The sequence below is a fragment of the Halichoerus grypus genome, chromosome X, assembly GCF_964656455.1.
Source record: "Halichoerus grypus chromosome X, mHalGry1.hap1.1, whole genome shotgun sequence".
In the NCBI taxonomy this organism is placed as follows: Eukaryota; Metazoa; Chordata; class Mammalia; order Carnivora; family Phocidae; genus Halichoerus; species Halichoerus grypus.
In genome coordinates this window covers 70,933,719-70,950,301 of record NC_135727.1, presented here as the reverse complement: position 1 = coordinate 70,950,301, position 16,583 = coordinate 70,933,719, and the positions used below count along the sequence as shown (strand labels likewise).

General features: G+C 36.4%; 1 protein-coding gene across 1 annotated transcript in view; it reads right to left on the bottom strand.

Moving 5' to 3' along the window:
- Positions 1 to 16,583, bottom strand: part of TEX11 (testis expressed 11) — a 299,675-nt gene that overhangs the window by 134,269 nt on the left and 148,823 nt on the right. The window contains exons 14-15 of the mRNA XM_078065032.1: positions 8,688 to 8,839; positions 5,590 to 5,675 (exon numbers count right to left, since the gene is read on the bottom strand). Of these exons, the coding sequence (XP_077921158.1) occupies positions 5,590 to 5,675; positions 8,688 to 8,839 (238 nt within the window). The remainder of the gene's footprint in view (positions 1 to 5,589; positions 5,676 to 8,687; positions 8,840 to 16,583) is intronic.

Sequence of the window (16,583 nt, the reverse complement as noted above, 5' to 3'; positions counted from 1 at the left end):
TTTGTATATTTCTAGAAATTTATGCATTCTTCTAAATTATCCAATTTGTTGTCACATAATTGTTCACTATAGTTTCTTATAATCCTTTGTATTTATGAGGTATCAGCTGTAATGTCTCTCATTTCTAATTCTATTTGAGTCCACTATCTTTTTTTTCTGCTTTTTCTTGGTTAGTCTAGCTAAACATTTGCAATTTTGTTTATTTTTTCAAAAACCAACTCTCATTTTTGTTGAAATTTTTTTTTTAAATCTCTATTTCATTTATTTCTGCTCTGCTTTTTTGTTATTTCCTTTCTCTGCTATCTTTGGGTTTAGTTATTCTTTTTCTAGTTCCTTGAGGTGTAAAGTCAGGTTGTTTATTTTTTTAATTATTTTTATTTCTTTTCTTTTAATTCCAGTGTAGTTACCATACAGTGTTATATTAGTTTCAGGTATACAATATAGTGATTCAACAATTCCATAAATTACTCAGTGCTCATCAAGGTAAGTGTACTAGGTTGTTTACTGAGGCATTTGTCAATATAAACTTCCCTTTTAGAACTACTTTTGTTGCATCCGATATATTTTGGTAACTTAGGTTTCCATTTTCATTTGTCTCAAGATTGTTTTTTATCTTCCAAATTCTTATTAAATTCCAGTTAGTTAACATGCAGTGTAACATTAGTTTCAGGTGTAGAATTTAGTGATTCATCACTTATATATAATACCCAGTGTTCCTCACAACAAGTGCCCTCCTTAATACCCATCACCTATTTAATCAATTCTCCCACCCACCTCTCCTCCAGTAAGCCTCAGTTTGTTCTCTATAGTTAAGAGCCTGTTGCCTGGTTTGCCTCACCTTCTTTCCCCTCTTTTGATTTCTTCTTTCACCCACTGGTTGTTCAAGAGTATGCTGTTTAATTTCTATGTATTTGTGAATTTTCCAGTTTTCCTCCTGTTACTGATTCTTCTTTGAGTTAACTGTATAAAGTGTAAGGTTTAGATCAAGATTAACTTTCTTGCCTATGGATGTGCAATTACTCAGACACTATTAGTTGAAAAGACCATTCTTCTTCCATTGAATCCTTTTGCAAATTATTGGAAATAAGTTGAGCACACTGGTATGGGATTCTTTTGGGGTTCTCCACTGAGTTCCAATGGTCTATGTGTTTATCTCTCTGAGAATACCACACAGTCAAGATTACTGTAGCTATATAAATCTTGAAGTCAGGTAGAGTAATTCCTCCCTCTCTGTTCCTTTTTTCTCAGAATTATTTTTAGCTATTTTCATTCCTCTGCTTTTATGTATAAATTTTAGAATGTCTCTATATTTTTTCTCATTCTTTTGCTTGTAACCTATTTGTATCTTCATATTTATGTCTCTTTTAAGCAGTCATAAAGTTGAGTCTTGCTTTTTAACCCATTTTGACAATGTCTGTTTTTCACTGAAGAGTTGAGGTCATTTTAATTTAAAGTGAGTTTTGCACATTATGCTGAGATTTCAATCTATCATCTTCTTATTTGTTATCCATTTGTCCTACCTAAATTTGTTTCCTCTTTCCTCTTTTTCTGCTTCTTTTGGATTATTAAATATTCTTCATAATACTATTTTATCTCCTTTTTTTGAATTATAAATCCTCCTTTCAATCCTTTTGGATATACACCCAGAATTGGAATTGCTGGATCATATGGTAATTCTATTTTAAATTTTATGAGGAACCACCATACTGCTTTCTACAGATTTCTTTCTATACATTCCTACCAACTACTTTTCATTTTTAAACAGCATTTGTTCTGTGTATAGAATTTTAGGTTTACAGTTATTTTTCATTATATTAAAGATGTTGCTCTACTGTTTTCTTTTTTTTAAAGATTTTATTTATTTATTTGAGAGAGAGAATGAGAGAGAGCACATGAGAGAGGTTAGCGTCAGAGGGAGAAGCAGACTCCCTGCCGAGCAGGGAGCCCGATGCGGGACTCGATCCAGGGACTTCAGGACCATGACCTGAGCCAAAGGCAGTCGCTTAACCAACTGAGCCACTCAGGCGCCCCGCTCTACTGTTTTCTTGCTTGCACTGCTTCTCATGAAAAATCCAGCGTCTTCCTTAATTTGTTCCTCTGTATGCAGGCTGTCATTTTTCTCTGGCTGCTTTTAAGATATTCTCTTTATCACTGGTTTTGAGCAATTTGATTATTATGTGCCTTGGTTTAGTTTTATTCGTGTTTCTTGTATTTGGGGTTTGCTAAACATCTTAAATATGCTGATTTAGAGTTTTCATTAAATGTTAAAAGTTTTCAACCATTATTTCTTCACATATTTATTCTCTCTCTTCATTTGGGGATTCCAATTATCCATATATTAAGCTACCTGAAGTCTTTCCATAGCTTGTGATGCTATTTTAATTTTTAAAAATTTTTTCCCTGTGTGGTTCATTTTGGATGGCTTCTATTGCCATGTTTATTAATCTTTACCTCTGCAATGTCTAATCTGATATTAATACTACCCAATATATTTTTTATCCTAGACCTAGTTTTCATCTCTAGAAATTTGACTTGGGTCTTTTATATCTTCTGTGTCTCCACTTTTTGAATATATGGAATAAAATTATATGAGGTATTTTAATGTTCAGTTAATGCTAACTTTCATGTCAGTTTCAAGTGATTGCTCATTCTCTTCATTATAAAGTGTTTTCCTGCCTCACCGTATACTTGGTAATTTATTATTGGATGCCAAATATTGTATACTTTACTTTGTTGGGTGCTGGATAGTTTGGTATTCTGATAAATATTCTTTACCTCTACTCTGGGAAGCAATTAAGCTTATTGGGATCAATTTCATCCTTTCAGGTCATACTTTTGATATTTTAGGTAAGTCTGGAACAATGTTCAGTGCAGAACTAATTATTCCCCACTACTCAGACAAGACCTGCCTGAGTTTTCTACCTAATGCCCCATGAATTAGAGGATTTTCTGTCTGGCTAGTATGAACAGGCCCTATTCCCAGACCTTTGTAGTGCCAGGCACTGTTCCCACATTAATATTTTTAGATGGTTATTCCCCCCTAGCTCCAGGTCCTTTCATCCCATATTGTCCTAATTAGTATTTGGCTAAACAAGGGAGGAGGACTCTCTGACTGCTGGGGGTCTCTTTCTGAGCTGTGCTCTCCTCCCTGGCACCCTGTCTTAGGAACTCTAGCTGCTTTGGTCTCCCTAGACTCTCAGCTCCATCTCCTTAAATTAGGAAGACTGCTAGGATCCATTTCAGTTCCTCTTCTTGTGCTACAGCCTGGAAACTCAAGGGAGTAAGCTACACAACTTAAGTACTCACCTTGCTTACTTCCTATCACCCAAAGATTACTCTCCATTGCCTGATGTCCAGCGTCTCAAAAACCACTTTTTCATTTATTTTGTCTTGTTTTTTTCATTTCTTTGGAGGGAGGTTATCAGTGGGGGGGGGGGGCAATTACTCAGGCAAACACACAAATATGATCTCTACTACATTTTGGTTAATTCCAGTATAGTTAGCATACAGTGTTATATTAGTTTCAGGTGTACAATGTAGTGCTTCAACAATTCCATATATCACCCCATGCTCATCAAGACAACTGCACTTCTAAATCCTGATCACCTATTTCACCCATTCCCCGCCCCCACACCTACCTTTTGGTAATCATCAGTTTGTTCTCTATAGTTAAGAATTTGTTTCTTGGTTTCTCTCTCTTTTTTTTTCCCTTTGCTCATTTGTTTCTTTAATTCCACATATGAGTGAAATTATATGGTATTTGTCTTTCTCTGACTTATTTCACTTACCATAATACTCTCAAGTTCCATGTATGTCATTGTAAGTGGCAAGATTTCATTCATTTTTATGTCTAATATTCCATTCCATGATGTCTAATATTCAAATATTCCATTTCATGTCTAATATTCCATCATCTATATATATATATATATATATATATTATATATAATATATATATATATATATATATATATACGCACCACATCTTCTTTATCCATTCACCTATCAATGGATACTCGGGCTGCTTCCATAATTTGGCTGTTGCAAATAATGCTGCTATAAACATAAAGGTACATGTATCCCTTTGAGTTAGTGTTTTTGTATTTTTGGAGAAGATACCTAGTAGTATGATTACTGGATCATAGGAGAGTTCTACTGTTAACTTTTTGAGGAACTTCCATACTCTTTCCCGGAGTAGCTGCACCAGTTTGCATTCCCACCAACAATGCAAGAGGGTTCCTTTTTCTCCACATCCTCACCTACACCTGTTGTTTCTTGTCTTTTTTATTTTAGCCATTCTGACAGGTGTGAGGTGGTATCTCATTGTAGTTTTGATTTGCATTTCCCTGATGATGAGTGATGTTGAGCCTCTTTTCATGTGTCCTTTGGCCATCTGGATGTCTTCTTTGAAGAAATGTCTGTTCATGTCTTCTGCCCATTTTTTAATTGGATTATTTTGGGGGAAGGGGTGTTGAGTTGTATCAGTTCTTCATATATTTTGGATACTAACCCTTTATTGGATCTGTCATTTGCAAATACCTTCTCCCATTCAAGTGGTTACCTTTTAGTTATGTTGATTGTTTCCTTTGCTGTGCAGAAACTTTTTATTTTGATGCAGTCCCAATAGTTTATTTTTGCTTTTGTTCCCCTTGCCTCAAGAGATATGTCTAGAAAAATGTTGCTACAGCTGATGTCTGAGAAATTAATTGCCTGTGCTCTCGACTATTCCTTACTTTCTTTTTTTTTTAGGTAAGCTCTACACCCAACATGGGGCTTGAACTCATGATCCCGAGATCGAGTCACATGCTCTACCAAATGAGCCAACCCCTATTCTTTACTTTCTAAAAAAAAAAAAAAACACACAACTTATCTGAAGTGTCAATTTTTTCCATAGTAAACCTGGATTGTTTTGTAAAGAGAAAAAATATTACCACGTTTTTGCATTTTTAAATTGCACAACAACTTTTTTTAAGAGCAGTTTTAGGTTCACAGCAAAACAGGGAAATGTACAGAGATTGGCTATATACCTCCTGCCCCCACACATGCCTCCCACTTTGTCAACATTCTCTACCAAATGTACCAAAGTGGTACATATTACAACTGATGAACTTACATGGACACATCATAATCACCCAAAGTCCACAGTTTACATTAGGGTTCACTCTTGGTGTGGTATATTCTATGGGTTTACACAAATGCATAATGACAAATATCCATCATCACAATATCATTCATAGTATTTTCATTGCCCTACAAATCCTCTGTGCTCCAAATCATAGTTTTTTAAAGGGAATAAAGCTCTGAATTTCTTCTTTGTCATGTTAAAATAACTTTCCTATATCTTAATATCAGACATGTCATTTCCCTACATTGTAAGCTCCCAATGGGGATGAACCAAGCTTAGTAGTTTTAAGTGAATTCTTATCCAATGCCCATTAACATTCTACATTATGAATATTTAATACATAGATGGTACCTAAACAGAGAGATTATTAAAATATTTGATGCTCTATGATTTTTATAGTGAATACACTTATTTGTTAGGGTAGAGAAAAGAATATAAAGAATGAAAATAGATTCTTCCCAAACCTCAAAACTTCTGGCAGCTTTTTTCCACAGAATGCTGTGTAAACAGCCCACTAATTCTGTTGTCAATTGTCTTCCTGTTTGGTGACCTGAAAATAAAAACCGAAGCTCTAAAAACAAAAATCAAGATCTATTACATTAAATAAGAGCGCTAACTATATTCAGAACCTGTAATCTTTAAGTAATGGCTATAAACACAATCACATTCAGACAGGTTTTCATCATCAATTTTAGGTTTACTAGCAAAACTGATTATATAATACAATCAGAGTTTGCTAGAATCACAGTAATTCGCCTATCAATCTGTGATAGTTTTCCAGCTTAGTCTCTTTTTAACGTATTTTCCATGTTCCAAATTTGATCATCATCTGGTGCTTTAATGTTATTGTGAATGAACAGACAGCAAAGCTAAAAATCGTTAATAAGAAGTGTTTATATTATTATGTACTAACAAGATCAGATCAAGTTCACAAGAAAGGCCAATTATACCTTAAAGCCTTTGTAAAATACTTTAAGACCATGTTTACACATAAACTTTATTACTTTAAATTGTAACTCATGTCTGATTGTTTCTGGTCTAGACATTTACAGAGTTCAAATACATTAGCACACATTAAGGTAAAGTTTAAATTGTAACAGAATTCTATACCCCCTTCTCTTCTACCCCTTCGGCACTACTGATTTCCACAAAAGTCTTGATAAGAACACTAAGAGTCTCTGACCTCCCAGCCCAGTCAACAGACATAATTTGTTCCATGGCTTAGACAAAATTACTCACATGAGAGTAAAATGCTATTTAATGTACCTACTTAAAATATTACATGACTTTGAGAGTATAAGTTTATAATTCAATATCACAATAAAACTGGTTAACTATAATCTTAGGAAAATTAGTCATTCTGGATAAATACATTTTCTAGTTAGCCGACAGTTAACTTTCATTAAAAATAAAACATTCTTTATTTTGAAAAGTCTAAATTATTTCATTAAAGCTCTTAATTTTTCTAAAAATTAGGTTTTATAAATTAGGTTTTTCTTTTTTAAAAGATTTATTTATTTGGATGAGAGAGCATGTAGAGCATGAACAGGGGGAGGGGCAGAGGGAGAGAGACAGAGAGAAGCAGACTTCCCGCTGAGCATGGAACCTGACACGGGGGCTTGATTTCACACTCTGAGATCATGACCTGAGCCAAAATCAACAGTCAAACGCTTAACCGACTAAGCCACCCAGGCGCCCCTAAATTATGTTTTTGTAAACGTACTTTCTAGTTTTCTGAAGCACAATTTAATCTTTGCTTGCCCATTCAAGGTCAATAACTAACAACTATTGTATTTTATTATACTTAAATATCACAGTGGTGACTTTGGGAACTACTGTTGTATTTTTAAAAATATTTGAAACTGTTTTATAAAATTTGTAGAGTTTTCTCCTCCCTTGTGGTCAGATTATCTACGTATTTCCCTGTAGACCCTTTCTCTCTTTGTAATATGCTACCGTTAAAATGCTAAGGGGTGGAAAACCAGATAATCAAACTTATCAAAACTGGGTCTAAAAATAACTGGATTCTTGTGAGGGAGCATATTATCAATTAAATATGGCTCACAGAATCTAGAGTTCGAAGGCTCTTAGAGATTATCTGCTCAAAAGATTTCCTTTTAAGGGCACCTGGGTGGCTCAGTCGGTGAGGTGGATGCCTTCAGCTCAGGTCATGATCCCAGGGCCCTGAGATGGAGTCCCTTGTCAGGCTCCCTGCTCAGCGGGAAGCCTGCTTCTCCCTCTGCCTGCCGCTCTGCCTATCTGTGCTCTCTCTATGTCTCTGTCAAAAGAATAAATAAAATCTTAAAAAAAAAAAAAAAAGATTTCCTTTTAAAAAAATCAGTGACTTTTTATAAAAGCATGATACATGCTTGTAAAAATTCAACAAATCTGGTAAAATATAAAGAAAGTAGGGGCGCCTGAGTGGCTCAGTCTGTTGAACATCTGACTCTTAATTTCGCCTCAGGTCATGGTACTGAGGTCGTGAGATGGAGCCCCATATCAGGCTCGTGCTCATCGTGGAGTCTGCTTGTCTCTCTCCCTCTGTTCCTCCTCTCTCTCCTCCTCTCTCTCTCTCAAGAAAAAAAAAATACATAAAATCTTTAAAAAAAAAAATGAAAGAAAGCAACAAGTCACCTAAAATGCCATCACTCAGAATAAATCCCAGTATTAACATTTAGTGACTATCACTCCTGTTATATTTCTGTATATGTGTAGAATTGGAAGGATGTATTGGGGTGAGAATTTTCCAAGAAAGGGATCATACTATCTGTGTTCTTCAGGGTACAGAGTTCTACAGAGAGGTAGGGGGTTAGGGGAATGCTGAAATTTGATTCTACATCTCTGCTTTAACAGAGAAACTCTATAGTCTATTTTATTTGGGACAGGGTTCACAAAAGATTGCACGACAAAAAGGATGCTGGGGCTAAAAAGGAAGTTAAAAACTAGGAAGCTATTTCACAACCTCTGTCTTATAGTTAGAAAAAAACAAGATTCAGAGATGTTATTAACTTGCCAGAAGGCACACAGAGCTTATTGGAGATCACACTGAAATCATGAAATTAGGCCTTTAACCTCACAATTTTTCACTACACAAGAGATTGAAGCTCAGAGGTTTGTCTGTTTTTGCTGATGTTTTGCTATTTTTGCTGTTTCTCATTCTAGTTTGTGAAATCTAGATCAGGGAGGTGTTATAGCTAATGGTTATTAGGGAGAAAAAAAGGAAGTGAGAAAAAGGGATCCACTGACCTAAGGATTTTGCCACTGTTCTGACATCTAAGAATTACATGCATATTAACACCTTTCTAAATCCTGCAGAAGGGACACCTGGGTGGCTCAGTCAGTTAAGTGTCTGCCTTTGGCTCAGGTCATGATCCCAGGGTCCTGGGATCAAGTCCCACATGGGGCTCCTTGCTCAGCGGGGAGCCTGCTTCACCTCTGCCTGCTGCTCCCCCCTGCTTGTGCTCTCTCTCTCTCTCCCTCTCTCTCTCTCTGACAAATAAATAAATAAAATCTTAAAAAAATAAAAGTAAAAAAAAATAAAACCTGCAGAAATCCTACTGACCTAAAATGATTTCTTCAATCTTCTCCTTGGCAAGCAGTTCTTCCTTTCTTTGTAAAAGCATGTCAATTTGGAGCAGTAGAGCTTTTCCAATATCTTCTGATGACTTAAAATGTTCACAGATAATCTTCATGAAATAAAACCCAACAGCCTCTCTGTTCAATGAGACACAATTTTAAATGGCATGAATAGAATAACTGGTTTTTGATCAAAGGGACTAAAGTTTATTTGCGAATGAGCAAAACATGCAAGATAAAACTGTTATCTGAGCTTAGGTAATATCATCAAATGTCTAAATAAGCCTATTTGTTAACAATAAATTATTTAATTCAATTTGTTTAATTTATTAAGCCACAAACATTTTCTTATCATGAACACCTATAGTCAGATAATCATCTCTCTAATATCTAATTTATGCTTCTGCTTCTAGAACTGATGCCAATTTATAAAAATTGGAACATGAGATCCGGTAAAGACACATGAACTGACATTAGAAATTTACTAGTCCCTTGTGGTAAGAACTTTTATGATCTACTCTTAGTAACTTTCAAATATACCACACAGTAGTGTTAACTATAGTCATGTTATACATTACATCCCCAGTATTTATTTATCTTCGAACTGGAGGTCTGTACCTCTTGACCAACTTAAGCCATTGTGATAGACACCTTAAACTTTATCCAGTGCTGAATGTAAATTATATCTCAACAAAACTGAAAGAGAAAAAAGAAACTTACCAGTTCCCTCTGCCAGCAACTCCTTTTAAAAAATTTATTTATGCTTGATTATACAAATAGTACAACAGTATATTCTGATTATTTAAAAATGCAAATAGTTCATGGATTGGAAGACTTAATATCATTAAGATGCCAATAATACCAAAGCAATCTACAGATTAAATGTAAACCCTGTGAAAATCCCAATGACATTTTTTGCAGAAATGGAAAACTCTGCCCTAAAACTCATATGGAATCACAAGGGACTCCAAACAAAGCTGAAAGTCTAGCAATTCCTGGTTTCAAAATTTACTACCAAGGTAATCAAAACAGTGTGGTACTGGCATAAAGACTGATATATACATTAATGGAATAAAATAGAATTCAGAAATAAAATGTCACATATATAAACTAATGATTTTCAACAAGGGTGTCAAGACCATTCAGTAGGGGAAAGAACAGTCTATTCAACAAATGGTGTCAGGAAAAACGGATATCCATATTCAAAAGAATGAAATTGGACATTTATATTATACTATATACAAAAATGAACTGAAAATGGGTCAAATGACCTAAACAGAAGAACTAAAGCATAAAACTTTTAGAAGAAAACATAGGGGAGGGTCGCCTGGGTGGCCCAGTTGGTTAAGCGTCTGCCTTCGGCTCAGGCCATGATCTCAGGGTCCTGGGATCGAGTCCTGCATCAGGCTCCTTGCTCAGTGGGGAGCCTGCTTCTCCCCCTGCTTGTGCTCTCCCTCTCTCTCTCTCTGACAAATGAATAAATAAAATCTTTTAAAAAAAAGAAAACGGAAAAATCTTCATAACATTGGATTTGGTAATAATTTCTTAGATATGATACCAAAATCAGAGGTAACAAAAACAAAAATAAACTGGACTACATTAAAATTAAAAACTTTTGTGTATTAAAGGATACAACAGAGTGAAATAGGCTCTCTATGGAATAATATGGAGAAAATAATTGCAAATCAAACTGATACAGGGTTAATATCCAGAATATATAAAGAGCTCCTAAAACTCAGAAACAAAAAAAGCAAACAACCTGATTTAAAAACTGGCAAATAACCTGAATAGGTATTTTCTCCAAAAAAGATATACAAATGGTAATAATCACATGAAAAGATAATCTACATCACAAATCATTAGGGAAATGCAAATCAAAACCACAATGAGATACCATCTTACAGCCATTAGGATGGCTACTATCAAAACAAACAAAAACAAGTGTTGGCGAGGATGTGAAAAAATTGGAAACCTTGTGCACTGTTGGTGGGAAATGTAAAATGATACAGCCATTATGGAAAACAATATAGCAAATTTCTTTAAAAAATTAAAAACAGAATTTCCATATGATCCTGGAATTCTATTTCTGGGTATAAACCCAAAATAACTGAAAGCGGGGTCTCAAAGAAATATTTGTACACCCATGTTCATAGCATTATTCACAATAGCCAAAAGGTGGAAGTAGCCCAAGTCTCCATCAATGGATGAATGAATAAATGAAATGCAGTATATACATACAATGGAATATTATCCAGCCTTTAAAAGAGAGGGAATTCTGACAAATGGTTGAACTTTGAGAACATTATGCTAAGTGAAATACACCAGTCAGAAAAAGACAAATATTGTATAATTTCACTAATATGGGGTACCTATACTAGTCATTCATAGAGACAGAAAGTAGATTAGTGGATGCAAGGGACTGGGGGGAAGGGGGACTGAGGAGTTATTGTTCAGTGGTCACGGAGCTTCAGTTTTGCAGAATGAAAAGAGGGCTATGGAGATTGGTTGCAAAACAATGTGAAGGTACTTAACACTAGTGAACTAGACACTTAAAAATAGTTGAGATGATAAATTTTATGTTATGTGTATTTTACCAGAATTTAAAAAAACTTTTTAAAAGTTTTTAAATAAAAAATTGCAAATAGTAAAAATAAAGCTTATGTTTCTGAGGACCCTACCCTGTCCCAGTCCCTTTCTCAGAGGTAGACACTTCTAAGATTAGTAAGTATCCTTTCCAGTCCTTTCCTGGTACACTTATATGCATGTCTGTACTTACAGAAACATAGTTTTTAAAATATTTAAGTGACGGGGAGCCTGGGTGGCTCAGATGGTTAAGCGTCTGCCTTCAGCTCAGGTCATGATCCCAGGGTCTTGGGTTTGAGCCCCGCATCGGGCTCCCTGCTTGGTGGGAAGCCTGCTTCTCCCTCTCCCTCTACTGTCCCCCCTGCTTGTGCTCTCTCGCTCTGTCAAATAAATAAATAAAATCTTAAAAAAAATAAAATATATAAGTGACATATTATGCATACGTTGCTTCTTTTTCTCTCAATACCATGTCTTAAAGAGTTCATTACATATAGATTTACCTTATCTTTTTTAATTCCCACATAGTATTTTATTGTATAGAGATACCTTACTTTTCTTATCTATTCCTCTACTGATGATACTCAAGATGCTTTCAATGTTTCACTATTACAAGCCATGTTCTGGCAAATATCCTTGTAAACATGTGAAGTACCACCTATAAATACCAAGGAGTAAAACTGCTGAGTATGAGTAACTTTAAATTTTGATCCTGTCAATTTGTCCTCCAAAAGAGTGGGTGCTGGAGAAGCTGTCAACTTGGAAATGTCAGTAGGTGCATATAAAATTTTCAATTCCATCAGCATCACCTAATATAATAATGAAACTTTAGGTTTTGCCAATTTGATACTCTGCCAACCCATCCTGAATCAGAAGCCTTCGTCTCAAGTTCTGCTTGATTTTTAAACTTTTACTATCCCTTTTCTCCTGGAATTCTCCTTCACAACTAAAAAGAAAGAGGAAAAAAAATTCCTACCCAAATATCAGAAGACAACTACATAAATCATTTAACATAGATTTCTTTTTTACACAGAAATCTATATGAAAGGAAAACAACTTTGGCCATTCCTGTCATCGATTCTGGAGAAAAATAACTTAAAAACTATAAAAATCATTGTTCCCATGAAAAGCCCAAATTTTCTTCAAACATTACAGATGTGAAATATTTAATGGCATGATACAAGATACTGTTCTTAGAAAGAAGAGAATATTTCCTCTTTCAGGAAACCTTCTTATACCAACATAAGGAGACTTAGTAATGAAAGGGGGGCGCCTGGGTGGCTCAGTCGGTTAAGCGTCTGCCTTCAGCTCAGGTCATGATCCCAGGGTCTTGGGATTGAGCCCCACATCGGGCTCCCTGATCAGCCGGGAGCCTGCTTCTCCCTCTCCCCCTACCCCTGCTTGTGCTCTCTCTGTCAAATAAATTAATTAATTAAAAAAAAAAAGAAAGTAATGGGGTGCCTGGGTGGCTCAGTTGTTGAGGAACCGAGCCCCGCATCAGGTTCCCTGCTCAGCAGGAAGCCTGCTTCTCCCTCTCCCACTCCTCCTGCTTGTGTTCCCTCTCTCGCTGTCTCTCTCTGTCAAATAAATAAATAAAATCTTAAAAAAAAAAAAAAGGTAATGAAAGGTTACAAATACTGGGTCGGTATAGTTTCTATGCTAAGTAGTGTGCTAAGCACCTTACACTATCTTATTAAATTTTTATATTAACACCATAAAGTGTGTTGCATCATACTCATTTTGCAGTTGAGGCTCAGAAAGGCCATAAAACACATAAAATAGAAACAAAAGCAGCATTCAGGATTTGAATCCAAGTCTGTTTACCCCTAGAGTTTTTCCCATTGTACTGTACCGACTTCCTGTGAAAATAATATTCAGGATCACAGTAACAGTGGTCATAGATGTGATTCAAAGGAAATTTATTTAACTCCCATATTAAGTGTTTTCATTATTTCAAGTTAACTATAAATCATTTTAATTGGATTCCTCTTCCTCCCATAAGAGATCTGTACAAATGCTAAAGATGTGATCAAAATAAATACTGAAAATTAGGATCTAATAAAGTAATATGAACTGCTGCCGGGAATATGCCACCATCTAAAAAATCTCCATCTACAGAGAGTAATGCAGACGTTTCTTTAAGGCCGTCCACATTTCTTTAAGCCCTTTCACTCACCCAACCAGGCCACTCAAGGCATTCACAGCTCAGTGTAGGTAGGCTCTGACCCTGGCAGTGAATCCAGGCTCCCTCTGTTGCCTCTCCTGGATCCACACTTGCAGCAACTTTCCCTTCTCTCTAAGACCCATGCCCTATCCAGAGGCCTCACTTACTGTGAGCTCTCAGGAATCTGTTACTTGGGCATGATGGCCTCTCTACCTTTTCTCTGGAGCCCTCAACCCTCAGGGGTCTGAAGGAAAGGAACAGGCCCCTCAACAAGCCCTCCTGAAAGCCAATGGCCCTTTACATTCTTTGTTTCTTTCAGACTATGTGACTAAACCATTAGCTGTAAAGAAAAATGAGTATTTTATCAATATATAATTGAAAGAGGAAACAATTGTTAGAGGAAAAAGATACAATGAAGGAGAAAAAACTAAAATTTATTATATTAGAATAAAAGAAAAGAACTGCAAAACAAGATTATTGAGGCTGAAAATAGCAATTCAGGTAATGGAATAAAAATGTAGATAAATACATATACAGAATCTTGAAATAGGCATATTAAAAAGGATTTAGAAATGCTAATTTACAGAAATTATACCCGTAAGAGTGTATACACATCAGTTATACCTTTATGTTCTGGAAAGAATATATACATCAGTAAATGACACAGGGTGCAGAAAAGAGTACACATAGCAAGGTTGAGATTGCCTATACTTAGAAAGGCCTTGTGCACAGGAAACAACAGGTGCTGGTGAGGAAGCAGAGAAGGGGAACCCTCTTGCACTGTTGGTGGGAATGCAAACTGGTGCAGCCACTCTGGAAAACAGTGTGAAGGTTCCGCAAAAGTTAAAAATAGAACTCCCCTAGGATCCAGCAATTGCACTACTAGGTATTTACCCAAAGAGTACAAAAATATGAATTCAAAGGGATACATGCACCCCAATGTTTATAATAGCAGCATTATCTACAATAGCCAAATTATGGAAACTGCCCAAGTGTCCATCGACTGATGAATGGATAAAGAAGAGGAGGTACACATACACACACACACACCAGAATATTACTCAGCCATCAAAAAGAATGAAATCTTGGGGCGCCTGGGTGGCTCAGTTGGTTAAGCGACTGCCTTCGGCTCAGGTCATGATCCTGGAGTCCCAGGATCGAGTCCCGCATCGGGCTCCCTGCTCGGCAGGGAGTCTGCTTCTCCCTCTGACCCTCCTCCCTCTCATGCTCTCTGTCTCTCATTCTCTCTCTCTCAAATAAATAAATAAAATCTTTAAAAAAAAAAAAAGAATGAAATCTTGCCAATTGCAATGATGTTGATGGAGCTAGAGTGTATTATGCTAAGTGGAAGAAGTTAGTCAGAGAAAGACAAATACAATATGATTTCACTCATATGTGGAATTAAAGAAATAAAACAAACAAGCATAGGGAAAAAAGGGAGAGAGAGGCAAACCAAGAAACAGACTCTTAACTACAGAGAACAAACTAATGGTTACCAGACGGGAGGTGGCGGGGTGGGGGGGATCGTGTGAAACAGGTGATGGGGATTAAGGAGTGTACTTGGAGCACCAGGTGTTGTATGGAAGTGTTGAAACACTAAATTGTACACCTGAAACTACTATTACACTGGATGTTACCTAAATGGAATTTAAATAAAAGCTTAAAAAAAGAAAGGCCTGCTTGAAAAGTTGGCCCTTGGCTGACATCTGGTCACTTGGCTGGTAAACAGTTCCCTACACTGATATAAAGCATTCCATTAATACTAAGGGTGGCTCACTATGTCTAGACTGCACAAACAAAATGGTATCTGGAATCTTGGTATGCACTAGGGAGGGGTACCTACGTGAGCATCCCCATGTAAAGCCTGAGGGACTTAGACTCTAATGAGTTCCCTGATAAACAACAGTTCACACATGTCATACTCACTGCTAGAGGAATTAAGCATGTCCTGTGCAACTCTAATGGGAAGGAACTCTTGGAAGCTTGTTCCTGGTGTCCTTCCTTCAGACTTTGGTCCTAGTGCCTTTTTGAAAAAAAATATTTTATTTGACAGAGAGAGAGCGAGTGAGTGCAGAAGCAGGGGGAGTGGGAGAGGGAGAAGCAGGCTCCCTGTTGAGCAGGGAGCCCAGTGTGGGGCTTGATCCCAGGAACCTGGGATCATGACCTAAGCCAAAGGCAGACACCCAACCAACTGAGTCACCCAGGTGCCCCGACTTCTCTTCTTTCCTAATGTAAACCTTTAATGATAAAAAAAAAAAACTGCCCGCTTAGCGTGCTGCTATATCTGTATGCCACAAATTTTGATGTATTGTTTTCAGTTTAACTCAATTATCTTTCTGGTATTGATTTCTATTTGATCTGTGTTACCAGAGAAAACACTCTATGTTTTTATTTCTTTTAAGTTTCTTTCTTTCTTTTTTTTGGCCCAGAATATAGTCTATTTCAACATATATTCTATGGACACTTGGAAAGATTGTGTGTTCTGCTGCTGTTTGATGAAGTCTACTGTAAATGTCAGTTAGATCCTGAGAGTTGATGAGTATGTATCTTAGCTGGTTTTTTTCTATTTCTATGAATTTTTGACAGAGAGTGTTGAGGTCTCCAACTCTAATTGTGGACTTGCTTATTTCTTCTTTTAGTTCTATTAGGTTTTGCTTCTTGTGCTTTGTAGCTGTGTGTGTATGTGTCTATGTGTGTGTACAGGTTTATATCTTCTTTTTTATTAGTAATAATCATAGCTAAATTTCTTACAATGAAAGGCTACAAAGTGAATCAATAAAAGTAAAGATAAAAGGCACTAGGACCAGGGGTGTCCAGGTGGCCTCAGTCAGTTAAGCATCTGCCTTCAGCTTAGGTCACGATCCCAGGGTCCTGGGATCTAGCCCCACATCAGGCTCCCTGCTCAGCACAGAGTCTGCTTGAGATTCCCTCTCCTTCCCACTCTGACCCTCCTCCTGCTTGTGTGCGCGCTCTCTCTTTCTCTAGTCTCTAAAATAAAATCTTCTAAAAAAGAACAGAAATTAATAAAATTTTAAAACAACAATAGAAAAAACTCAATAGAAAAGCTGAAGTTGGTTCTTCAAAAAATATATAACAGAAAAGACATAGAGATGACCAACAGATACATTAAAAGATGCT